The sequence below is a fragment of the Hemiscyllium ocellatum genome, chromosome 13, assembly GCF_020745735.1.
Source record: "Hemiscyllium ocellatum isolate sHemOce1 chromosome 13, sHemOce1.pat.X.cur, whole genome shotgun sequence".
Classification (NCBI taxonomy): domain Eukaryota; kingdom Metazoa; phylum Chordata; class Chondrichthyes; order Orectolobiformes; family Hemiscylliidae; genus Hemiscyllium; species Hemiscyllium ocellatum.
The window spans coordinates 3,470,562-3,497,790 of NC_083413.1; the positions used below are offsets into that span (position 1 = coordinate 3,470,562).

Genomic DNA, 27,229 nt, shown 5'->3' on the forward strand with positions numbered 1-27,229 from the left:
TCCACCATTCAGTCATGGCTGATATATTTCCGAATCCCTTTCTCCTGCCTTCTTCCCATAACCCTTGATCACCTTACTAATCAAGAACTAATCAAGTCTTAAACATACTCAAAGACTTGTTGTTGCAGAGGCTGTGAAAACCGAGTCCCACAGATTAACCAAAGTCCGCTGAAGAAATTCCACCTTATCTCAGTTCTAAAGGGTCGCCTCTTCACTCTGAGGCTGTGCCCTTGAGACCTAGTCTCTCCTACTAGTCAAAACACCTTCTCCTTGCCCAGGCCTTTCAATATTCTGTAAGTTTCAATCAAATTTCCCCCTCCTCATCCTTCTAAACTCCATCAAGTACAAACCCAGAGTCCTCAACTGCACCTCATATGACAAGCCCTTCATCCCCGGGATCATTCTTGTAAACCTCCTCTGGATGCCCTCTAAAACCTGCACATCTTTGCTAAAATACAGGGCCAAAAACTGCTTACAATATTCCAAATACAATCTAACCAGAGCCTTTTAGAGAGTCTGGAGTAAATCTCTGCTCTAGTATTCTAGCCCTCGTGAAATGAATGCTAACACTGCATTTGACTTCCTAACTTTCAAATGAACCTGCATGTTAACCTTAAGAGAATCCTGAACTAGGACTCCCAAGTCCCTTTGCATTTCAGATTTCCGAAGCCTTTCCCCATTTAGAAAATAGGCTACACTTCTATACTTTCTACAAAAGTGCATAACCTCACACTTTCCCACATTGTATTCCATCTACCACTTTTTTGCCCACTCTCCTAGCTTGTCTAAGTCCATCTGCAGTCTCCCCACTTCCTCAACATTACCTGTGCACCCACCTACCTTTGTGTTATTTGCAAACTGTAAGCATAAAACATAGTGAATGCCACATTGTTGACATTACCCCATTTGGCCTGAGGGCCATTTTCTAAGAAAGAATCTTATTTACCCATTGGGTGTTTGCACTAAAGTATTAGTGATGAAGAGAGGTCTTTTTCAGCACAGTGATAGTCTCCCTGCCATGGGGTTCAGTTAGCTCAGTTGGCTAGATGGCTGGTTTATGATGCAGAATAAAACCAACAGAGTAGGTTCATTCCCGTAACAGCTGAGGTCACCATGTAAGTCTGGTTTTGTCAACCTTGCTCCTCACCTGAAACATGGTGATTCTCAGGTTAACCAACCAACAGTCAAAAGACAAAGGCTCTATAGAATATTTACCTTTAGTACCCCTGCCTCTAGTGAGCAGCTCCCGGTTTAAGTCCCACTCCAGAACTCAGCGGCCATGAAGGTGCGTTTATAACACAGCCAAACAGATTGAATATCAACTTGTCTCTCCTTCCAACACACAATAATGGCAATGGTAGGAGTGGAGAGATTCTTGGTCAGCCACTAACGAAATTAAATTGGAATCCCTCCTATCACTACTCATAGGTCTAAGTTATAAATATGAATGTAAAAGTGTATATTGCCATGGCAACTCAGGCTCCTTGGGGATCTGGTTAACTCAGTTGGCTGTTGTGCACCAGGTTTTGGACCTGTCCTTGCTGGGTGGATTTAGAACATTTCTCCTTGCTATACTTGTGGTGGTTTGTGGATTGGACCAGTATTTGAGCAGAGAATTCCAGAAGGTTTTGTGATAAATAGTTTATGAAGAATCCTTAAGAATCACTGTGATATTTAACTCAGAAAACTGTCTTAAATTTGTTGCCAAATAAATATTTCCATGTCATATGATTGTTCCCAATCTTCAAACAGGTCCAAAAGGTGAACCTGGTGTTATGGGAGAGCCAGGGAATCCAGGCCTCACTGGTGAACAAGGATTTCAAGGCCCCGCAGGAGAGAAAGGTAATAGAATTCAGGTGTAGAGACAAAAAATAAAATTGTCCATTCATGTAGCAAGTCACATGATCAAAATATCTAAACTTTGTAAATGCAGTGAATGTTGTTAGCTAGGGAAATTTAATTAGAACATGTAGCCTGAGTCATGGGTTCAGCATTGTATCTTAAATAAGCACCTGTTTTGTTCAAGATATTCAAATCAAATGCTCTTTCAAATATTTGTGTCGATTTTAGAATTTGCCGGTCTTATTTTTACACTCATGACAAATTCATCAATCTCTAAACATTACAATTCTAGATGATTGTTGGTACATAGACCAGAATAATCTATTATACTGAACACAAATACCCAGACATCCTACATATGAACTGGCAACCTATATAATGGATCATCAGAGGCAGAGATAAGTGGCTTCTCTGCTCTCTTTCACTTTCCAAAGTATATTGCAGAAGGATCTAAATTAACAGTACTGCTTTTCTGTAACAAGCTGCCAATGTAAGGGGGAGGTTGGTTCCCCATCAAGAGTGCTTTAGTTTCTGTAGATAAGAAACTGTACCCAACTAATCCCCACTGTGTTCGTGTCACTGTGTTGGGTGGCACGGTGGCACTGTGGTTAGCACTGCTGCCTCACAGCGCCAGAGACCCGGGTTCAATTCCCGACTCAGGTGACTGACTGTGTGGAGTTTGCACATTCTCCCCGTGTCTGCGTGGGTTTCCTCCGGGTGCTCCGGTTTCCTCCCACAGTCCAAAGATGTGTAGGCCAGGTGAATTGGCCATGCTAAATTGCCCCTAGTGTTAGGTAAAAGGGGTAAATGTAGTGGAATGGGTGGGTTTCGCTTCGGCGGGTCAGTGTGGACTTATTGGGCCGAAGGGCCTGTTTCCACACTGTAAGTAATCTAATCTAATCTAGTCACTGAGGTAGCAAAGATGCCATGTGAAAATCCTCATCTTCCAGGATTCAATTGAATCACTAACATCTTGCACACAACACAAACAGAATAGAGATAGGCAGCAATTATTGATCATAAATCACAGAAGTGCCATGGTATAGGAGGAGACCTTTGGCCCATCATTTCTGCCTTCAATGAGCATTATTATCTACTGGCAATTTACAACTTTCTCCCTGAAACCATGCACATTATTTCTATCTAAGTAATCATTCAATTCCTTCTTGAATGCATTTTGAAGGCAGGTGGAACTAGTTCAGTTTGGGATTCTGGTCCAGACTGGTTTGATTGAAGGATCTGTTTCCATGCTGTATGACTCTATAACTGCCATCATTCTTCCAGGCAGTGTATTCCAGACCCCCAACTACTCACTGTGTGAGAAAACTTATTCTTGCATCATATTTGCTCCTTTAGTAAATCATTTTAAATCTGATTGTTGATTCAGCACTGCAGTTTATTCACTGGTCACCTGTACTTTGTAGATATTGCCAGGGTGAAGGATTTGAGCTATGGAGAGGGGCTGAATAGGCTGGGACCGCTTTCCCTGTAGCGTCAAAAGCTGAAGGGTGACCTTACAGAGGTTTATAAAATCATGAGGGGCATGGATAGGGCAAATAGACAAAGTCTTTTCCCTAGGGTTGGGGAGTCCAGAACTAGAGGGCATAGGTTTAGGTGAGAGTGGAAAGATTTAAAATGGGCATTAACAATGAGGGCAGAGCGGTAGATGTGATCTAAATGGACATCAGAAAGGCATTAGACAAGGTTCCCCATGGGAAATTGGTGAACAAGGTTAGATCTCATGGAATACAGGGAGAACCAGCCATTTGGATACAGAACTAGCTCAAAGGTAGAAGACAGAGGGTGGAGGTGGAGGCCTGTGACCAGAGGAGTGCCACAAGGATCGGTGCTGGGTCCTCTACTTTTTGTAATGTACTTAAATGATTTGGATGCGAGCATAAGAGGTAGAGTTAGTAAGTTTGCAGATGACACCAAAATTGGCTTTACCTCAGATTACAACAGGATCTGGACCAGATGGGCCAATGGGCTGAGAAGTGGCAGATGGAGTTTAATTCAGATAAATGTGAGGTGCTGCATTTTGGGAAAGCAAATTTTAGCAGGACTTATACACTTAGTGGTAAGGTCCCAGGGAGTGCTGCTGAACAAAGAGACCTTGGAGTGCAGGTTCATAGCTCCTTGAAAGTGGAGTCACAGGTAGATAAGATAGTGAAGAAGGCGTTTGGTATGCTTTCTTTTATTGGTCAGAGTACTGAGTACAGGAGTTGGGAGGTTATGTTGTGGCTGTACAGGACATTGGTTAGGTCACTGTTGGAATATTGCATGCAATTCTGGTCTCCTGCCTATCGGAAAGATGTTGTGAAACTTGAAAGGGTCCAGAAAAGATTTACAAGGATGTTGCCACGGTTGGAGGATTTGAGCTATAGGGAGAGGCTGAACAGGCTGGGGCTGTTTTCCCTGGAGCATTGGAGGCTGAGGGGTGACCTTATAGAGGTTTACAAAATTATGAGGGGCATGGATAGGGTAAATAGACAAAGTCTTTTCCCTGGGGTCGGGGAGTCCAGAACTAGAGGGCATAGGTTTAGGGTGAGAGGGGAAAGATATAAAAGAGAGCTAAGGGGCAACTTTTTCATGCAGAGGGTGGTACGTATATGGAATGAGCTGCCAGAGGATGTGGTGGAGGATGGTACAATTGCAACATTTAAGAGGTATTTGGATGGATATATGAATAGGAAGGGTTCGGAGGGATATGGGCCGGGTGCTGGCAGGTGGGACTAGATTGGGTTGGGATATCTGGTCGGCATGGACAGGTTGGACCGAAGGGTCTGTTTCCATGCTGTACATCTCTATGACTCTAATAATAGCTGAGTACACAGAGACTGGGATGAACACACATATTTCGAGGTCTAAAGTTTCACAACTTTGAATACATTAAAAAAACAAGGAAATACTGCTACTAAAAATAACAAAGTGCATTTGTTTCTCTGTTTTTCTTCTGTTTAATGCAGGTTCTAAAGGTCAACCAGGACCAAAGGGTAAAAAAGGTGCAATTGGTCAGATAGGTCAAAAAGGTGAAAAAGGAATGAAATCAGTTACGCATGATATAACAGTAAAAGGTGTCATGGGAGACCCTGGGCTACAAGGTAAGTCGCAAAAAGTTTTTTGAAAATAAATATAAAGTGAAATAATTGCATATTGATCTAAACACATCTACCCACAAATAAACATACACTACTCATATCCTTTGTTCCAGGTTTCCCTGTTCAACTAAATACTGCAAACCAGCTGTTAAATTTAAGAAAATTGAGATTGTACTCCAATCCAAATTCCCTTACGTCCCTTCCTAAATAACTGCTCCTTTACAGTTGTGCAAATGTTTAATAACTCAGAGAAGGAGTGTTATTTCAACGTTTGGATGAGAACAGAGCATTGGCTGCTGAATTTTGCAGAAGGTCTTCCAAAAGCAAGCATTTATTGGGAGCAGAAGTTAGTCATTCAACCCCTTGAACCTGCTCCACTATTCAATAAGGTCATGGCTGATTTATCTCTGTTTCAAAATCCACATTTTCATCTAGTCCTAGTGATTTCTGATCCCTCGCCTAACAAGAAGCTATCCATTTCCGCCTTAAAAATCTTCAATGAACCTGCCTCTACTGCCTTCTAAGGCATTGACTTCCAAAGTCACACAAATGTGTTAGTGAAAGAAAATCCTAATTTCTGTCCTAAAAGTCTGACTGCTAATTTTAAAACCGTGCCCCCTAAGTCTGCTATCATCCACAAGAGGAAACTTCATTCCCATGTCCACCTTGACAAGACTTCAAATAAGTCACCTTTCAGCCTTCTAAACTCCAATGAAAACAAGTTCAGTCTCTCTAACCTTTCCTCAAAAGACAATTCATTCATTCCTTTTAACATTCCAGTAAACCTTCCCAATTTTAAATTGGGAATCTCTAAAAGGATGAGGAGTTGGAAGTGCTATTTCTTAAATTGCAAAATAAATATATTTCCTTACCAGGTTCGCAAGGAATAACGGGACCAAGAGGTGAGACTGGTTGCCCTGGTGGGCCAGGTCACAAAGGTAAAGATGGAGCACCAGGACCTCCAGGTCCAGCAGGTACCAGGATTCAAGGACAGCTCAACACAACAAATTCATTGCTTAAATACAGCGTAATTGTGACAACATTTACTGCCTTTATATGAAGTGTAACTAAACAAAAAAAGAACTGCAAATGCAATCAATCTGAAACAAAAACAGAAATTGCTGGAGAAGACCCTGAAGATAGGTCACTGGATCCCAAATGTTGACTCTGTTTTCTCTCCACAGATTCTGCCAGACCTGCTGAGTTTCTCCAGCATTTTATGTTTTTGTTTCATGAAATCAAACCATCTGGACTGATTCTCCTATTACCGAGGTAGGATTATGACTCTCTGAGATGCTGTGGGGAGATTGACAGCTCTTCTGCCTATCCTTGATTGAAAATTCATTTTAAAACTAACAAACCAACTGTCTGCTCAAAAAGAGACTGCTGCTCAATTTCAGGCAGGTCAATGAATCTGTGCCAAGTGCCCCTGCTGGCACTAATATAAGCTTCACTAGAAATCTGAAACCAGTTTGTGGATGTGACTAGGAAGGGCAGACCAGCAACGTTTTCGACGTGTCCTCATAGGGAACGGGGAGAACTCTCTGCCTGCCTAATGAAACTTCTCAGCCACATTGGACGTACCAGGTTTTGTAAGATATCTGCAATGGAAGCACACATAAGTCAGTAAAATGGCACTTGGGACCAAATGATAATATAGAAGACAATATATACAGATACCACTTGCCTTCAGTTTCCTTTTCCCATTCCCCTGCCAGGTATTGCGTATGTAACTCATCTTCAATGCCACTCCTTACTAAATGCTGCTGGTATTGGTGTTTTCTTTTCCCAATAACTTGTGCAACATTTGAGAATTTCCACCTCCTGTTGGCAGCAGACTTTCATTTTCAGCTCTATTTTCTCTCTATTTATTTATTTTTCGTGCTCCCTTTTCCCCTCCTAGCTTCATGAGGAAAATGCTTGTATTGTGCCAAAACTAGCCTCTATCTGTAGCTCAACGACATAGTCACAGAGTCATACAGCACAGAAACAGACCCTTTGGTCCAACTCATCCACACTGATCAAGTTTCCTAAATTGAATTAGTCCCATTTGCCTGCATTTGGCCCATATTCCTCTAAATCTGTCCAATCCATACACCCATCCAGATACCTTTTAAATGTTGTATTTGTACCAGCATCCACCACTTCCTCTGGCAGCTCATTCCATACACACATCACCCTCTGAATGAAAATGTCCCTTTTAAAACTTTTCCCTCTCACCCTCAACTGTGCCGTCTAGTTTTGGATTCCCTTACCTTGAGAAAAAGACTTTGGGTATTTACCTTATCTATGCTTCTAATGATTTTGTGCCCTCTAGTTTTGGATTCCCTTACCTTGAGAAAAAGACTTTGGGTATTTACCTTATCTATGCTTCTAATGATTTTATAAACATCTATAAGGTCACCCTTCAGCCTCTGACACTCCAGAGAAAAAGTCCCAACCTCTCAAACCTTCCAGTCTCATTAACATCTATGTCAATCTTTTCTGCACCTCTCCAGTTTAATAATATCCTTCCTATAAAAGGGAGACCAGAACTGTATGCTTTACTCCAAAAGTGGCCTCACCAATGATGCACCCTGTATTTTTCCACTGTCACCCTATCAAGACTGTTCAGGATCTGATACAGAGCTGAAAATGTGTTGCTGGTTAAAGCGCAGCAGGTCAGGCAGCATCCAAGGAACAGGAAATTCGACGTTTCAGGCATAAGTCCTTCATCAGGCTTATGCCCGAAACATCGAATTTCCTGTTCCTTGGATGCTGCCTGACCTGCTGCGCTTTAACCAGCAACACATTTTCAGCTCTGATCTCCAACATCTGCAGACCTCACTTTTTACAGGACCTGATACACTTCATTCAAGTCACCCTTCACTCTTCTAAACTCCAGTGTGTCTGCAACCTTTCCTTAATTCACCCACAACAGGTAAAACTCCTCTGAGCAACCACCCATATGTCTATATCCTTCTGGAAATAAGGAGACCAAAACTGCACACAGAAAACTGGAGAAACTCAGCAGGTCTGGCAGCATCTGCGAGAAAAAGTCAACTTTCTGGGCCCAGAGCCATGAAAGATCTTCAGAACTGGACCAAAAACATCACCCATGTTCTCTATCCCCACAGACACTGCCAGACCTTCTTATCTTACTCATCTACAGGATGTCACTGGCTAGGCTAGAATTTATTGCCTACTCCAAATTGTTAAGAGTCAACCATACTGCTGTTTGAAGTCACATGTAGGTCAGACCAAGTAAGGATGGCAGTTTCCTTCCCTGAAGGGCATTAGTGAACCAGATTAGGATTAGAATTAAGTTTTGTTATCAAGTCTACTCAAATAGTACGGTGAAACGGGTACAATGTCACCACTCACAGCACAAAATCTTAGTAAAGAATACAAAAACAAAGACATAAGTTAGAAGTTCAACATTACAGTTCTTGGCAGTATAAAGTAGTAAATAAGAAATAAAATGTTCCAAATTAATCCTTTAAACTAGCTCAACAGGGGAATGGGAACCTGAGGTGTAGTTGCAGTGCACAGGAGGATGAGAATAGGGAGGACATGGACAGGATTTCACAGTCACAGGAACGCGCTGGCAAACAGCAAGCTGGTTTGAAGTGTGTCTACTTCAATGCCAGAAATATCCAGAATAAGGTAGGTGAGCTTGCAGCATGGATAGGTACCTGGGACTTCGATGTTGTGGCCATTTCGGAGATATGGATAGAGCAGGGTGAGAAATGGATGTTGCAGGTTCCAGGGTTTGGATCTTTCATTAAGATCAGGGAAGGTGGTAAAAGAGGGGGAGGCATGGCCTTCTTAGTCAAGGATGGTATAACAGTGGCTGAAAGAACTTTGATGAGGCCTCGTCTACTGAAGTAGTGTGGGCTGAGGTTAGAAACAGGAGAGGAGAGGTCACACTGCTGGGTGTTTTTTTAATTAGGCCTCCGCAGAGGTCCAGGGAGGTGGAAGGGAGAATTGGCAAAATTATTCTGGGTAGGAGTGAAAGTAACAGGGTGATCATTATGGGGGTCTTTAACTTCCCCAACATTGACTGGAAATGCTATAACTCTAGTACGTCAGATGGATCAGGTTTTGTCCAATGTGTACAGGAGGGTTTCCTGACACAGTTTGTCGAAGGGCCGACAAGAGGGGAGGCCACACTGGATCTGGTGCTTGGTAATGAACCAGGGCAGGTGTTTGATTTAGTTGTTGGTGAGCACTTTGGCGAGAGTGACCATAATTCAGTTACATTTAGTTTAGCAATGGAAAGGGATAGATACATGCCATAGGTCAAGAGTTATCGATGGGGCAAGGGCAATTATAATGCAACTCGGGAAGAATTAGGGTGCATAGAATGGGGTAGTAAAATGCAGGGGATGCAGACAATGGAAATGTGGAGCTGGTTTAAGGAACAGATATTGCGTGTCCTTGATAAGTATGTCCCTGTACGGCAGGGAAAAAGTGATAATGTATGGGAAGTGTGGTTTACCACAGAAGTTGCATCCTTTGTTAAGCAGAAGAAGGAGGCTTATGTGTTAAGGCAAGATGGTTCAGATGAGGCGATGGAGAGTTACAGATGAGCTCAGAAAGATTTAAAGAGATAATTAAGAAGGGTAAAGAGAGGACACAAGCAGTCTTTAGCAAATAGAATAAAGGAGAATCCTAAAGCTTTCTATAGGTATGTGTGGAAAAAGAGGATGACTAGGATAGGAATAGGGTCAGTCAAAGACAAAAGTGAGAAGTTGAGTGTGGACCCTGTGGAGATCGGAGAGGTGCTAAACGAACATTTCTCATCGGTTTTCACTCAGGAAAAGAAGAATATTGTAGAGGAGAAGAATGACGCACAAGATATTAGACTAGAAAGGATCAAGGTTAGTTACAAACAGGTGTTATCAATTCTAGAAGGAGTGAAAGTAGACAAATCCCCTGGGCCAGATGGGACTTATCGAGGATTCTCTGCGAAGCTAGGGAGGAGATAGCAGAGCCTTTGGCTTTGATATTTGAGTCATCATTGTCTGCAGGTTAAGTACCAGGGGACTGAAGGATTTCAAGAAGGGCAGTAGAGATGACCCAGGTAGACCAGTGAGCCTTTCTTCTGTTGTAGGAAAGGTTTTGAAAAGGATTATAAGAGATAAGATTTATAATAATCTAGCAAGCAACAATTTGATTTCAGATAGTCAACATGGTTTAGTCAAAGACATGTCGTGTCTCACAAACCACATTGAGTTTTTTGAGAAGGTGAACAAGCATGTAGATGAGGGTAGGGCAGTTGACGTGGTATACATGGACTTCAGTAAAGCCTTTGATAAGGTTCCACATGGTAGGCTGTTGGAGAAAATGCAGAGGCATGGGATTGAGGGTGATTTAGCAGATTGGATTAGAAACTGGCTTTCTGGAAGAAGGCAGCGAGTGGTGGTTGATGAAAAATATTCAGCCTAGAGTCTGGTTATTAGTGGTGTGCCACAAGGATCTGTTTTGGGACCACTGCTGTTTGTCATTTTTATAAATGACTTAGGCGCAGGCATAAGTGCATTGGTTAGTAAGTTTGCAGATGACACTAAACTCGGTGGAGTAATGGACAGTTTGGAAGAATGTCACAGGTTGCAGGGGGGACTTGGATAAACTGCAGAATTGGGCTGAGAGGTGGCAAATGGAGTTCATTGCAGCTAAATGTGAGGTGATGCACTTTGGGAAGAATGACAGGAAGGCAGAATACTGGGTCAATGGGAAGATTCTTGGTAGTGTGGATGTGCAGAGGGATATTGGAGTCCATGTACATAGATCCCTGAAAGTTGCCACCCAGGTGGATAGTGCTGTTAAGAAGGCATACGGTGTGTTCGGTTTCATTGGTAGAGGGATTGAGTTCCGAAACTGCAATATCATGCTGCAATTATACAAAACCCTGGTGCGGCCACACTTGGAATATTGTGTACAGTTCTGGTCCCCATATTTCGGGAAGGATGTGGAAGCATTGGAAACGGTGCAGAGGAGATTTACCAGGATGTTGCCTAGTCTGGAGGGAATGTCTTATGAGGAAAGGCTGAGAGACTTGGGTCTGTTCTCAGAAGAAGACTAAGAGGGGATTTGATAGAGACATACTAGATGATCAGAGGATTAGATACGGTCGACAGTGAAAGTCTTTTCCTACGGATGATGACGTCAGCGTGTACGAGGGGGCATAACTACAAATTGAGGGGTGATAGATTTAAGACAGATGTCAGAGGCAGGTTCTTTACTCAGAGAGTGGTAAGGGTGTGGAATGCCCTGCCTGCCAATGTAGTTAACTCAGTTACATTAGGGAGATTTAAACAATCCTTGCATAAGCATATGGATGATGATGGGATAGTGGAGAGGGACAAGCTGAGAATAGTTCACAGGTCGGCGCAATGTCAAAGGCTGAAGGGCCTGTTCTGCGCTGTATTATTCTATGTTCTGAAGTCTTTCTTTAGCCATGGGCCTGCTGTCAATCTATACTGGGCTTTCCTCATGAGGGCTCGATGTCACTCCCTCACTGGGCTTGATCTCTCAATCACTGCGCCTCCACCTCGCTGCAAACTCCCATCCTGCACTGGGCTTGATCTCTTGATCACTGTGCCTCCAACTCCCATCCCGCACTGGGCTTGATCTATCAATCCCTGCGCCTCCAACTCCCATCCTGCACTGGGTTTGATCTCTCAATCCCCGCGCCTCCAATTCCCATCCTGCAATGGACCTGATCTATCGATCCCCGTGCCTCTAACTCCCATCCTGCACTACGCTTGATCTCTCGATTCCTGCGCCTCCAGCTCCCATCCTGCACTGGGCTTGATCTATCGATCCCCGTGCCTCCAACTCCCATCCCGCACTGGGTTTGATCTATCGATCCCCGTGCCTCCAACTCCCATCCCGCACTGGGCTTGATCTATCGATCCCCGTGCCTCCAACTCCCATCCTGCACTGGGTTTGATCTCTCAATCCCTGCCCCTCCAACTCCCATCCTGCACTACACTTGATCTCTTGATCCCTACATCTCCACGCTGCTGTCTCACCGCCAGCCACCAGAGTCCTGCTCTGGGTCCCCATCTGCTTTCAAACTTCCACCAACTCCCAGAGTTCTGCCCAGACACATCTACCTCCTCATTGCCGACCAACAATGTCTGTTTTTTCCCAACGACCAGCAATAGTTTCAATTCTCTCTCTCGACACTGTCCCCATTAAACATTCCAGGGACAGGGACAGCATGGGGTGAATCCAGAGGAAAGACTCCTCCAATTTTTTAAGTCTCTAAGTAAACTAAAATTCCTTCAACATTGCCTCCATTAAACTCTCGCAGTACAGGGTCAACAAAGGGTTAAAAGAGAATTCAAATTCCATCATGGCAAGACTTGAACCTACATCTGCATGGTCTCTGGATTAATTATTCTCACAATAATACCACTTAACCTTCTCCAGCAATTTCCACTTTTGATTCAGATTTCCAGCATCCACTGTTATTTCTTTTGCACAATCCTCTAGATGCAGCTTCACCAATGCTCTGTATCACTGGAGAGTAACATCGGCACTATAGCATTTGATTCCTCTTTTAGTGTAGGACAGTTTGCCATTATCCACCTTGATTACTCGTTATCCCCGCACAATTACCTTTTTTGACACAAAACATCTGGATCCCTCTGCATCTCAGAATTTCGCAGTCCTTCGCTATTTAGGTAAAACTTGGCTTTCATCAGTTTTTCTTCTAAAGTGAGCAACTTCACATTTTCTCACCTTGTTCGCCATCAGCTAGATTTTTGTCCACTCACTCCACCTGCCTATGTATGTCTCCAACCCCCAGAAAGGTGGCACGGTACCTCAGAGGCAGCACCGCTGCCCCACAATGCCAGGGGACTGGGCCCCAGCAAACCCCTGGGGTGACTGCTCAGTAGGACACTGCTTGTTCCCCCACCCCCAGCACTCCAATCCCCCCTCCCCACAGTCCAAAGATGCGCAGGCCAAGTGGACTGGCCACACTAAACTGTCCCGCAGTGTCCAGGGACATGCAGGCCTGGCAGATCAGCCACGGGAAACAAGATATGGCTTTAATAGTTGAGGTACAGAATTAAGATGAGGCCAGAATTGCACAACATAAATAATATACAATAATTTTTGAAATGAGGAGGAAATTCTCAAATTACTCCAGAGCTGATGGTCAATCATATGCCTGAATATTCTTGTTACCTTCAAAGCCTGTGGCAGGGGTAGATGTTATACAATCATGGAGCTTGGAAACAGACCCTTTGGTTCAACTAGTCCACACCGACTTGTTCTGAAACTAAATTAGTCCCACTTGCCAGTATTTGGCCCATATCCTTTCAAATCGTTCCTATTCATGTACTTATCCAAATATCTTTCAAATGTTGTAACTCTACCTGCATCCACCACTTCCTCTGGCAGTCCATTACACAAAAAACAGTCTCTGTGTGAAAGCGCTGCCCCTCGTCTCCTTTTTAAAACCTTCTCCTTTCGTCATTAAAATACACTCCCTAGCTTTTAATTCCCACCTGGGGAAAAATCCCTTGGTATTCACATTGCCTATACCTCTCATGATTTTATAAATCTCAACTTGCTGCACTCCAGAGAGAAAATGTCCCAGCCTGTTCAGTCTCACCTTCTAACTCAAACCCTCCACTCCTGACAACATCCTGGTTAAACATTGCCTAACCCTCTCTAATTTAATAATATCCTTCCTATAGCAAGGTGTCCAGAACTGGACACTGTATTCCAGAAGAAGCCTCACCAACATCCTGTACAACCTCAGCACAACATCCTAACTCCTATACTGAGGCAAGCATGCTAAACACCTTCTTCACTCCCCTGTCTAGATATGATGCAAATTTCAAAGAATTATATACCTGAATCCCTAGCTCTCTCTGTTCCACAATGCTACCAAGGCCCTACCATGAATTGTATAAACCTTTAAAAATTGTAAAAACCCTTATACTCCAACAGGTTTATTTGGAAGCACTAGCTTTCAGAGCGCTGCTCCTTCATCAGCTGATTTTGAAGTAGCACTCCAAAAGCTGGTGCTTCTAAATAAGCCTTTTGGATTATAATCTGGTGTTGTGTGATTCTTAACTTTGTCCATCCCAGTCCAACACCGGCATCTCCACATCATGTATAAATCCTGCCCTTGTTATTTTTACCAAAATGCAATACCTCACATTTATCCAAATTAAACTCCATCTGCCACTCTACAGCCCATTGACTCAATTGATCAAGGTCTGTTAATAATCTTAGATAACTTCTTCACTGTTTTCACTACATTTTTGTTTCATCCAGAAATGTATTAACCATGCCTCCTATGTCCTCATCCAAATTGACAAAATAATGAAAATGTTGAAAACAAAGTGGATCCAGTACTGATCCCTATGAAACTCCACTGGTCATAGGCCTCCAGCCCAAGAAACAAACCTCCACCACCACCCTGTCTCCTACCGTTAATCCAATTTTGTATCTAATTTGTGGGTAATGCATCCACCAAGTTGCTCGGATCAGTAAGGCACTCAAGCCATAGTGTAAATGACAGGAGATTGATGGTTACTAGGATGGGGCTGCTGATGACGTGCCCTGGGGTCCTGAAGAGAGAGCAATGTGATGCCTGTCACCTGGCTCTCCCTCCTTTATAAATGACCTGATGCTCTATCGGGCAGTCAGAGTCTAACAATAAGGTCACTCCGGGGAGTCTACTTTTAAGACTTCCCATGTGGTAACTGTCAGTACTGCCGCTGGTGCAAGGAGGCCCATAATTGGACACTAATTGATGGTTTGAGGGCCTCAATTGGCACTGAACCAGAAAGCCAAGCACAAGCAAGCTCTCTCAGACTAGGCTGAACCAGCTGGATACACTCTACCTGACTAAATGCCCCCGTCACCTTCAAATTCACATCAGAGGAGAGCTGTTCATTCTTTCCATTGTGTGTAAGTACAAGGAAGCTGCTATCCTTGTTTTTTTGTTGATTCCATCTATTCATTTGAATCATAATCTAGCGCATTGCGATTCGTTGTGTTCATAGAATCCCCCACAATTTAGAAAGAGGCCTTTTGGCCCATCCAGTCCACACCGACTCCCTAAAGAGCATCCCTCCTAGACTCAGCTCCCACCTCTATCTCCGTAACCCTGCATTTAGAATAGCTAATTCACTTAGCCTACCTATCCTTGGTCACTATAGCCAATTTAGTACAGCCAAACGACCTAACGTACAGATCTCTGGACTATGGAAGTAACCCTAGACACATGGACAAGGCATAAACTCCACACAGTCATCCAAGCCTGGAATCAAACCCAGGTCCTTGGTGCTGTGAGGCAGCTGTGCTAACCACTGAGCCATCACGCTTTCCTGACTGTCACCATGTTGTAAATTGCTTCACAGCCATGCCTTAGAGAGGAAGAAGCAACAGACATGTGCCGCCATGTTACTTGATACTGGAAAGTTGTAAAATTTATAATTGTCTTCCTTTTTATCCAAACAGGTCCACCAGGTGATCCAGGATTACCAGGTAATCCAGGCAATCCAGGGTTTCCTGGAGCTCTTGGGTCTACTGGTCCAATGGGCTTGCCAGGTAAGTTCAAGTTTTGGAACATGTAGATGGAGTGATGTATGTTTCTAAAACTATTCTACTATATAAAACAACAAACCAAACATATTCGCTGAAATGGTTTTATCCAGAAACAACTACTTTCCTTGTCTGAGTGAGAGTTACAAAGCGCTTTTCGAATGGGAATTTTTAATCTGAAATGCAAATTAATTTGAACACGTAACCCATTGTAAATTAATTCTGCGGACAACCCAGAGCAAAATTAAGAACTGAAATACCAAGAAGTGGTGAATGAATGCTTTATCTTGGAAAAAGCTGCAGGTGAAGGGAATCCTCCAAAGGACTATAACAAACTTGTGGACATGTCCTACAGAAGTAATTAGCCTGAATGTATAGCATGCACAATTATAAAGCTTATTGTTAGCAGTGTTTGTTTCCTTCAAGCGTATATATTTTTAATATATACGAAAGCTGTTTTGTCAAAAAACTATCAAATCTGCTTAATTAAAAAAAGATAATGTGGTTCTTATTGAATGTTAATGGTCCCTAACCAAATTGTAACAAAAGTACGTGTGGGACATCCAAATCAGATACAATGTGGTGAATTTTTCTTCTGGTCATTTTGTCAGGTGACAAAGGAGAAAAAGGATTTGCAGGACCACCAGGGTTTTCAGCTTCACCTGGTTCTGACGGTATCCCTGGCCTAAAGGGAAAGAAAGGAGAACCAAGCAGACTAGTATATGGCAACCCAGGCCGTCCAGGAGAAAAGGTAGATTAACTCTGAACCTTCGTTGTTTACCAAATGGTCAATTTGATGACATGAAATTATTCATGTCATGAATCCAAAAATACATTGAAAAAAAAAATTGCAGATTCTGGTAATTTGAAATGTTGGAAGAAAATATTTGAGCTGCACAGCGGACCTGGCAGCATCTACTTCGGAAAAAATACAGGTCTGGATCTTTCTCCTTGGTTGAGAGCAGAGAGATGGAACATTTCCCATCTCCGCAAACCCATACCAGGGATAAAGTGATCTAGAACTTTATCTTTTCATTCCAAGGTGATGGGGCTCCTTGGGAGACAAGCCCGGGAACCCCAGAACAAGAGAGTAAGCTGCTGTATGCGAAGGTAGGCTATGTGGAAGTCCTGTCTTGGTGCACCAGCATATTGTGAAGGATAAATAAAAAGGACACCCAAAGTGGCCCTCCAGGCTGCACCCCTCATATCCTTTCCTCTACCCCTCCCAGGGGTGGCATGGTGGCTCAGTGGTTAGCACTGCTGCCTCACAGTGCCAGGATTTGATCCCTGCCTTGGGCGACCGTCAGTGTGGAGTTTGCACATTCTCCCCGTGTCTGCGTGGGTTTCCTCCGAGTGCTCCAGTTTCCTCCCACAATCCAAAGATGTGCAGGTCAGATTAATTGGCCATGGGAAATTGCCCATAGTGTTAGGTGCATTAGTCAGGTGTAAATACAGGATACAGGAATGGGTCTGGGTGGGTTACTCTTTGGAGGGTCGGTGTGGACTTGTTGGGCCAAAGGGCCTGTTTCCATACTGTAAGGAATCTAATCATCTCGCTCATTCCCAATGCTGTATCCATGCTTACCTTATGTTCCACCCATTCACATCCCCCTCACACCTTGTTTTGACACCTATACCACATTGCCCACACCCCATAACCCAGCACGTCCTCTGTCAGCCTATTCCGCTCACCTACATACCAACTCATTTCCATGGCCCTCTAATAGCTTTGTGACAACCTATATACCCTGCTCACCACCCAGTGTCTTTCGCTCTCCATGTAAACTGACATAGTATTCATCATGGACAGCCCGCAAGAACCATACTGAGGTAGCTTTATTTTACATGTCTACTATGTCACTCCTTGTAAAAAAACAACACATTGACTTTTTAAATTTCTTTAACTAATCTCTTATGAAGACAAACATTTCTTTTCTATAAGCAGTACAGCTACCAATCAAACTGCTCACTTAACATTAGGCATCCCCTTGTGAAAATGATAGGCTGAGGAATCAGTCATACAGCATACTCCAATAAAGATAGACCTCAGTTTTATATCTACAGATTGTGAAACAGTCAGCACTGATTTCTTTAATTCTAAAATTTGTTTTAAATGGTAAGCTCACCGGATTTAAACTTTTCATCATTTATAACAATGATTTGGATGTTAACACAGGCGGTATAGTTAGTAAGTTTGCAAATGACACCAAAATTGAAGTTGTAGTAGACAATGAAGAAGGTTACCTCGGATTTCAAGGGGATCTTGATCAAATGGGCCAATGGGCTGAGGCAAGGCAGATGGATTTTAATTTAAATAAATGTGAGGTGCTGCATTTTGGGAAAGCAAATCAGGCCAGGACTTATACAGTTATTGGTAAGGTCCTAGGGAGTGTTGCTGAACAAAGGGACCTTAGAGTGCAGATTCATAGCTCCTTGAAAGTAGAATTGCAGGTAGATAGATGTTGAAAGAAAGTCTCGAGGGGCAGACCTTGAGCACACCATGAGTGTGGTGCTGGAAAAACACAGCAGAACAGGCAGCATCTAAGAAGCAGGAAAATCAACATTTCGGGCAAAAGCCCTTCATCATTCCTGACGAAGGGCTTTTGCCCGAAACGTCAATTTTCCTGCTCTTCAGATGCTGCCTGACCTGCTGTGCTTTTCCAGCACCACACTAATCTTAACTCTAATCTCCAGCATCTGCAGTCCTCACTTTTGCCCTCATCAGGATCTTGAGCATTAACCTTGAGCAATGCATCACGGGGAGACCACCGTCCTACGTATGGCTTGGCAGAACTCCAAAGTACAGCAGAAAGTTACAAGGTTATATGGAAAACAAGACATGGCCTGAAACACAGGCTGACCATTAATTACAATGTGTCAGATGGTCCGAGGTGATACTGAATCAGGGGTCAGCTGTCAGGGTCAGCTCTAAAAGATGCTACATGTTCTTCAAATAAACAGGACTGCAAGTTATCACCTAACATGCTATTTACAGAGATCTGTGACAAATGCAGGACAGATGTCCTTAATTAGAGGGACAGCACACATTGGTAATATATTATAGAGAGAGAGAAGCTAATTGACACACCCCTTAAGATTATCTGACAAGTACGGTGCACCACGGAATGGAGCAATTTTATAAGACATGGCGGTCTTTCTAAATTATATAGACAAGGCCCTGTCGGCAATATTGATTCAGGCCTTTATATCGCCATGAGGGGTGTATATGGTGGTCTGAGAACCGCGAGGGGAGGAGGCCTAGTAAATACAGGTATAATAACTGCTGCTCCGGTCGACCAGAGCTTTGGTGGAGGTGTGGAGTAATGTAATGTAGTGCAATGTAATGTAATTTAATTTAATGCTGTTTTATTTAATTTGAGTTTATTATAATTTGGGTTAAGTTAAATAAATTGGAGACCACTGTATCTTGAAGAGTAACAGGCAGTTTATGATTAAGGTTACTGTAACATAATAGTACAATATTCTTTCTACTTTTTTGTATTTGGGTACCTTTATAACTTTTTGGTTTGTTTTTGGAAAAGACTGAAAAATATTTCAGTAAATATATACATAAAAAAAGGCTGTCCCGTGGAGGTTAAATCCTCTGTGTTCCCAAAAGGCTCCGTAATCGTGGACCACAACAAAAACATAATGAGAGTCAGTGAATGGTTTTGCCGATTTTCCTGTCAATCCTCACGTTAGCTCCAAGGCAGCAAGAAGGACACTTCATTCCTCAGAGGCCATATCTCCACAGTTAAAGTAAGGCCCTGCTATTTATCCCTGGGGGGACTTCACTATCTTGGTCCCAGTGCCAAAGGTGTAGTACTGGAGTTGCTTGTCCCCATTTCCAGGGTTCTGCAGAGAAAGGGTTGCTCAGCAGTGGTTGCTGGGGGGGCATCTGAGATAGGTTCCACCTCCAGTGGGTATGCTGGTCTCAATCACCCTCTCCAGGGTTAGCACACAGAGTATTGGGATCGCGAGGTCGCTGGACATATTCAGTTTTACCTGTAATATGAGTCTCGTTCTGGCCACCCCAGTAGAAGATCACTGCTCACCTCATTTGTGATCGGAAATTCTGAGATTATTTCATATTGTTTGTCTGGATCATGTCAGCAAAACCAGAAGGAATACATTTCAAAAGCATAGCATTAAACAAAGGTGAGGCAGCTTCGCGAATGAAGACTAGATAGCCTGCAAATATTCCATAACAAGTAACAAACTGCTCCCAATAGTCACCTTCTGACACCCAAAATTTGGGATTGCAGTTCAGTACGTCATTAATATTTACAGGTTGTTGTAAGGCTCATTCTAATGACTGGATTAAGTGGTCCGCCTAGTCAACATTGTCAGGGAATCTTTCCTTCAAGCCCCTAGGACAGGTCCTAGGATTGACATTATACATCTGTATTGTCCTCCATACATATTGAGCAAATTGGGCCAGTTTCTCCTCGTGGTCAGGAACTTGGTTCATTAACATTACTCTGCTTTCTGAGAGAGCCCCTGATTAAGGATGGCTCAGGCAGCTCACCCCCATGAAGTTGGCTATGAAGCTGGTTACTGATATGGGCGGCACGGTGACACAGCAGTTAGGACTGCTGCCTTACAGTACCAGAGATCCGGGTTCAATTCCTGCCTCAGGCAACTGACTGTGGGGAGTTTGCACATTCTCTCCGTGTCTGCGTGGGTTTCCTCCAGGTGCTCTGGTTTCCTCCCACTGTCCAAATATTTGCAGGTTAGGTGAATTGGCCATGCTAAATTGCCCATAGTGAAAGGGTAAATGTAGGGGAATGAGTCTAGGTGAGTTGCTCTTCGGACGGTTGGGTGGACTTGTTTGGCCGAAGGGCCTGTTTCCACACTGTAAATAATCTAATCTAATCTGTCAGGGACGCTTCATCTTCAGAGTAAAGGGAGGTTTATAATTGGGGACTATCAGGAGACATTAGGGACTCAGTGGGTATCCTGGAATAAAGCCCTATCCTTCATCCCTATCAGTGTCATCCCCATCCTTAAATAGTGTCAGTATGCCAGACATAGGCTCAGGAGCCCAAGCACAACTTAGATTCTTTTACAGCACTTTTGCTTCAACTCCATCTTTTTTACACTTTCCATTACATCACCTACTTCTAATGCCAATTGTATGTATAATGCTCAATTTGTTTCATGGGATGGTCCAGGTGAACATTAGTTAATGCAGCCATGCTTTCAACTAACCATCAGACAATGACACAGATCACTAACAATGTATAAAGGTATAAAAACCGCTCGATCATGCCAATAATCCAGATTTTGTAACTCAGGACTAATAGAAATGGTTTCAAAAATATTGATTAATGTAACCATACCATTAACAAGAGATAGAAACTGAACAAGTGACTAAAACATTTCATTGTTAATTAATCAGAACAAACGGATTTTAAAGTCACAAAAATGATTCAAATCTGCTTAGTGTTGCAGACATGATCAGGATTGTTCTATGACGTGCATATTGCATCCAGCTTATCAAATCACAAGTTTTTTTCCTTTTGAGTATGAGTTTTGTCTAGAGGCTTCAATATAAAAATGGAAATTCAGTCAATCAAAACACAAATTTACAATATCAAAGGTGCACGGTTTCCAACTCTGTAATCCATTATAATTACCTGGTCCTAGACTGTCAATTTAAATCTCAGATTTGGTTCCTTAAGTGGTTCTGATCAGTCATTGCTCATTTATAACATTATTGGCTGTGAAATGACTGCAGCTGCATTAATAACGTCTTCTCTACTCATATGGTAATAAAATGCTTCTTATGCACAAATGATGACCTAATCCAAAGACACAGGTATGAATAACAGCACCTTAACTTTTGTTACATGATTTTTTTCTCACAAAATAATGCTGAACTGGAAATTCAACTCTCAGTGACAAAGGGAAACTGATATAGAACATAGCTACGTCTGGCAATACGTACATACAAACGAGATGCAGCAGTCTCAAAATTATGTGGAAACAAACGAGTCCGAAACAAATATTAATTCTGCAAGTATCATTTTCTGAAAACAATATTTTGTGGCACAGGGCAGCACGGTGGCTCAGTGGTTAGCACTGCTGCCTCACAGAACCAGGGACCCAGGTTCGATTCCAGCCTCAGGCAACTGTCTTTGTGGTTTGCACATTCTCCCTGTGTCTGCGTGGGTTTCCTCCAGGTGCTCCAGTTTCTTCCTGATGCTGCCTACTTGCTGTTTCCATCTCCCTCCTGATGCCTGCCTTGCTGTGTTCCTCTCCTTCCTGATGCTGCCTGCCTTGTGGTGTCCATCTCCCTCCTGATGCTGCCTGCCTTGCTGTGTTCCTCTCCCTCCTGATGCTGCCTGTCTTGCTGTGTCCATATCCTCCTGATGCTGCCTGCCTTGCTGTGTTCATCTCCCTCCTGATGCTGCCTGCCTTGCTGTGTCCCTCCCCCTCCTGATGCTGCCTGCCTTCCTGTGTCCATCTCCCTCCTGATTCTGCCTGCATTGCTGTATTCCTCTCCCTCCTGATGCTGCCTGCCTTGCTGTGTTCCTCTCCCTCCTGATGCTGATGGTGAATTGCCTAAGCTAAATTGCCCATAGTGCTCAGGGATGTATAGGGTAGGTGCATATGTCAGGAGTAAATGTAGGGGAATGGGTCTGGGTGGGTTACTCTTCGGAGGGTTGGTGTGGACTAGTTGGGCCGAAGGGCCTGTTTCCACACAGTAGGGATTCTAAGTATAAAATATCGTTTGTTTGGGATATTTAGATCCATCTTTATGCTTCATGTTTTACAATTTTTAAATTAAATTATGTGAAGTTCACTGTAATTTCTCCACTTAATGAGCAAATGTTAAAGTCTGAGGCGATTGCCCTCAATATTAGGTTTAGATTATTTTTAAGAAATTAGCAGACATCGGTTTTCATCCTGGAACAGAATCATTCTGCACCTGAGGCCAAGAGTTACAGTGCTGCTGCTGGTGTCGGTGCAAAAATCCAAGGAAAAGACTTCTTTTTAAGATTGTAATGTTGTCTTCTGTCATACTAAACTGATTTGAATTTCATGAAAACATAAAAATATGACTAGTTAGCAATTGACAGTAGTGCAGTCATGATCTGTGAGAACATTACCGGATCTTGACCTCCAGGGAACAAAACACAAATATTCGAACACAATGAGCGAATGTGCATTCAAACCAGATCACAAAGAGTTAACTGCTCTGCAAGCTTCAGTGACTCAATGCTGAGAGGATCTGTCTCTCTCTCTCTCTCTCTCTGGCAAATTTTCCCTATTCTAGTTTTCAGTTTCTGTTGATGCTGTACGTGTAAGGGTAATGAAACATTCACATTCCAGAACAGACAAAAGAGTTTCAATTCTAACAATATTTTCAAGCCAAATTGTCCATGTCTCTACATTAGTCCGTGATGCAGGAGGAAGTACAATGGAGTCTTTAATAGTCATCCAATGTGTCCAATAGGCTAAATTCATTAAAGTCTGGACATCCTGAGGCAAGCAACTATAAATACGGCAGATTTGTACTAGCCAATTAAAAATGTTAGGCACATGAGCAGATTAGGGGCATCTTGAAGAATGCCGTGGATCTCAGGGCTTATCAAGGGGGGTTTCACCTATTATAAGCCTGGGGCAAGTTCTTTATTACCAATCTCTGTAAATCGTGAGATGCTTTCACCAACACGTGCCATCCGGACACTAGGACCCTGTTGAGTATTTGCACGAGTAACTTGTGGTCAAGTAGCGCGAACTGTAACACTGTTTCTAACTAAGCATTCTGTCCCTGGCCAGCTTTCCTCCTCATTTGGGAAGCGATGACAATCCCGTCTGGGACAGTAACTGTGGGGGACTCAGGGGAATAGGGCACCAGTACGATTGAAGGGTTTTGGAAGAGTTCCCAGGACGCTGACCACGATTGAAACTGTAGTGGGTTGATGGCTCTTAGCCACTTCCTTAAACTCAACAAGGGAATCTCCTGCCTAAAGTGTTGCTTTTCGAATGTTTACCCTGGCATTTCAGCACCTCCTCTGCGGGGATAAAAGGATGGGCTTCAACGTGCACAGCAGGATAAGACTGCCTTGTCGCCTGGGCCAGCACTTCAGTCTTACTTGTAAAATGATTTGATCCCATCCTCACATCCCAGGTCTCATACGCAGAACAGTCACTTACAGGCAAACATCCTGCTCCTCGGATGCTGCCTGACCTGCTGTGCTTTTCCAGCACCACTCTAATCTAGACTCTGGTTTCCAGCATCTGCAGTCCTCACTTTTACCTACAGGCAAACAAAGACAAACAACAAAATAAACCAGCAAGACAAAACACTGGTACCAGGGTCAATTCCTCAAGGCCTCCCTAAGTCAGGCAATCAGCCGAGTTCACAATTCTAACTAGTTAGATCTGTCCATCTTTTGCCTTGTTTCAGGGGATCAGCCTGCAGGCACAGGTCAGGATCACACACTTAACCAATTGTAGTAATTTTGATTAGGCCCACGCAAAACTCACATTTACTCATAAACCAATTTAAAGTGTTGAAGGCACTAATTCAGGTCCATGCAAGACCCTGTAATGAAGGGGATCCTGAAATCCCTGCCATTATTACACAATGCATCATGGGGAGACCACCATCTTAAGTATGGCTTGGCAGAACTCCGAAGTACAGCAGAAAGTTAGAAGATTATATAGAAAACAAGACATGAGCTGAAACATAGGCTGACCATTAATTACAATGTGTCAAATGGTCCGAGGAGGTAGTGAATCAGGAATCAGCCCTAAAAGATGCTACATGTTCTGCAAGTAACCAGGACTGAAAGCTATCACCTAACACACTGTTTACAGAGATCCGTGACAAATGCAGGACAGATATCCTTGAATTAGAGGAACAACACACATTGGCAATATATCGTTGAGAGGGAGAAGCTAATTGACAAGAGGAGGTGCCTTTGAGCAATTAAGCGACACACACCAGCAATGTACCACAGTGAGAGAGGAACAGCCTCCCATAGCTACATGCCGAATACTATTGATCTGCTGGATGAGGGGAACTTCCACAAAATAGTCTCTTAATCAGGATGGAAGCCTTGTCCAGAAAAATAACTTTCGTAATAGAATAGTGAAGAAGGCATTTGGTATGCTTTCCTTTATTGGTCAGAGCATTGAATATAGGAGTTGGGGGTCTCATGTTGAGGACATTGGTTAGACAATGTTTGGAATATTGCATGACTTCTGGTCTTCTTCCTATCAGAAGTATGTTTTGAAATTTGAAACGGTTCAGAAAAGGCTTCCAAGGAAGTGGCCAGGGTTGGAGGTTTTCTAGCTCAGGTTGAGGTTTTGGATGTAGGTTTGCTCGCTGAGCTTAAGGTTCAATTTCCAGACATTTCATCACCATACTAGGTAATATCTTCAGTGGGCCTCAGGTGAAGCACTGCTGAAAATTCCTCCTTTCTATTTATATGTTTGGGTTTCTTTGGGTTAGTGGTGTCAATTCCTGTGGTGATGTTATTTCCTGTGGTGAAGTCACTTCCTGTTCATTTTCGCAGGGGTGGTAGATGGGGTCTAACTCAATGTGTTTGTTGATAGAGTTCTGGAAAAGGAATAGGAAGTGATTTCAGCACAGGAAATAAAATCACCACAGGAAATGACATCACCAATCCAAAGAAACCCAAATATATAAATAGAAAGCAGGAATTTTCAGCAGTGCTTCGCCTGAGGCCCACTAAAGATGTTACTTAGTAGGGCGACGAAACATCTGGAAATGAACCTTCAAGCTCAGCGAGCAAACTTACATCCAGGTGTGGAGGATTTGAGCTATCAGAAGAGGCTGAATAGGCTGGGGTTGTTTCCCCTGGAGCATTGTGGGCGGCACGGTGGCACAGTGGTTAGCACTGCTGCCTCACAGCGCCAGAGACCCAGGTTCAATTCCCGCCTCAGGTGACTGACTGTGTGGAGTTTGCACGTTCTCCCCGTGTCTGCATGGGTTTCCTCCGGGTGCTCCGGTTTCCTCCCACAGTCCAAAGATGTGCGGGTCAGGTGAATTGGTCATGCTAAATTGCCCATAGTGTTAGGTAAGGGGTAAATGTAGGGGTAAAGGTGGGTTGCGCTTCGGCGGGTCAGTGTGGACTTGTTGGGCCGAAGGGCCTGTTCCACACTGTAAGTAATCTAATCTAATCTAATCTAATTAGAGACTGAAGGTGACCTTATAGACGTGTATAAAATCATGAAGGGTATGCATAAGTTAGACAGATAAGGCTTTTTCCCGGGGGTGGAGGAGTCCAGAACTAGAGGACATAGATTCAGGGTGAGGGGGGGGAAAGATTTAAAAGGGACCCAAAGGCAACTGGTTCACACAGAGAGTGGTAAGTGTATGGAATGAGCTGCCAGAGGAAGTGGTGGAGGCTGGTACAATTTACAGCATTTTAATGGCACCTAGATAAATATATGAATAGGAAGGGTTTAACGGGATCTGGGCCAAGTCCTGGCAAATGGGAGTAGATTGGGTTGGGATATCTGTTTGGCATGGACGGGTTGGACCGAAGGGTCTGTTTCCAGGCTGTACATCTCTATGACTCTGTAACTTCACAGTCTCAAAGGGCTTATGCATTTTTACACACAAGCATGCCTAAACGGGACCTGACCTCTCCCAATCTGCATCTCTTAGATAGGATACAGTATCTCTCTCAAAGACAAACTCCACCTCTTCCAAAGATGTGTCCTATGTCCCCCAAAGGTATCCCAAGATCATATACAAAGAGGTACTCTGGCTAACCAAAGAAATGTACAAGAAAAGACCTGCTCTGATCTGTTCTCCTTTGCACATTTTGGGTTCCACACCAAAAGGATGACAACGTTTTTTTCACCGGGGGTAGCTGACCATTTAAACTGTCTCCATGAATCGGGCATCTGCATACTCATGCCCACCCTCCATCTTCTCCTCATGAAACCAGTTATTGCCCTGTTGAGAGGCAGGACTCGAGATAAATGCCAGGAAGTCTGGCTGTAGTTACATATCAAGTCACTTATCTATCAACAGAACTGATGTTTTTAAGTAATATGAACACATTTTAAGAATCTAGATCAGTGTTCCCTCATCGCAGAACACCCATTTTTCCATTAAACAATAAGAACAGTGCAATCTATGAATCAAACACAAGAACAGCAGGGTCAACTTAACACGCAAATTTCTGAACAAAGAGCGATGATTAGTAAAACGATATCTACAAGTCAGTAAGTTATCTTGTACTTTGACCCTCGTATATTCTAGGGTAATCAAGGTCCTTCGGCCTCTAAAGGACAACCTGGTACTCCTGGATCTCGAGGTAAACCAGGAACTGACGGTCCTCCTGGGAACCCTGGTGAGAAAGGCGACCAGGGCCAATCAGGTTATCCAGGTATTACGTCTTAAATTGTTTCAACCATCTCCAAAATAAACATGGAGGGCTGCACTGGTGAAAAGCACAAGTACATCTTCGATGACTAAGATAGAACAAAGGAACAAAGAAAATTACAACACAGGAACAGGCCCGTCGGCCCTCAAGCCTGTGCCGATTCAGATCCTCTATCTACAACTGTCTTCTATTTTCTAAGGATTGGGATCCCTCTGCTCCCTGCCCATTCATGTATCTGTCCTTACTGCCTCTACCACTTCTGCTGGCAACGCATTCCAGGCACCCACCACCCTCTGCGTAAAGAACTTTCCACCTATACCTCCCCTAAACCTTTCCCCTCTCACTTTGAAC

The 27,229-nt window shown here is 43.4% G+C and overlaps 1 protein-coding gene across 1 annotated transcript in view; it reads left to right on the forward strand.

Moving 5' to 3' along the window:
* Positions 1–27,229, forward strand: part of LOC132821747 (collagen alpha-5(IV) chain-like) — a 276,828-nt gene that overhangs the window by 193,298 nt on the left and 56,301 nt on the right. Inside the window, exons 33-38 of the mRNA XM_060834471.1 lie at positions 1,753–1,842; positions 4,809–4,943; positions 5,816–5,914; positions 15,417–15,506; positions 16,112–16,251; positions 26,755–26,881. Coding sequence (XP_060690454.1) covers positions 1,753–1,842; positions 4,809–4,943; positions 5,816–5,914; positions 15,417–15,506; positions 16,112–16,251; positions 26,755–26,881 — 681 coding nt within the window. The remainder of the gene's footprint in view (positions 1–1,752; positions 1,843–4,808; positions 4,944–5,815; positions 5,915–15,416; positions 15,507–16,111; positions 16,252–26,754; positions 26,882–27,229) is intronic.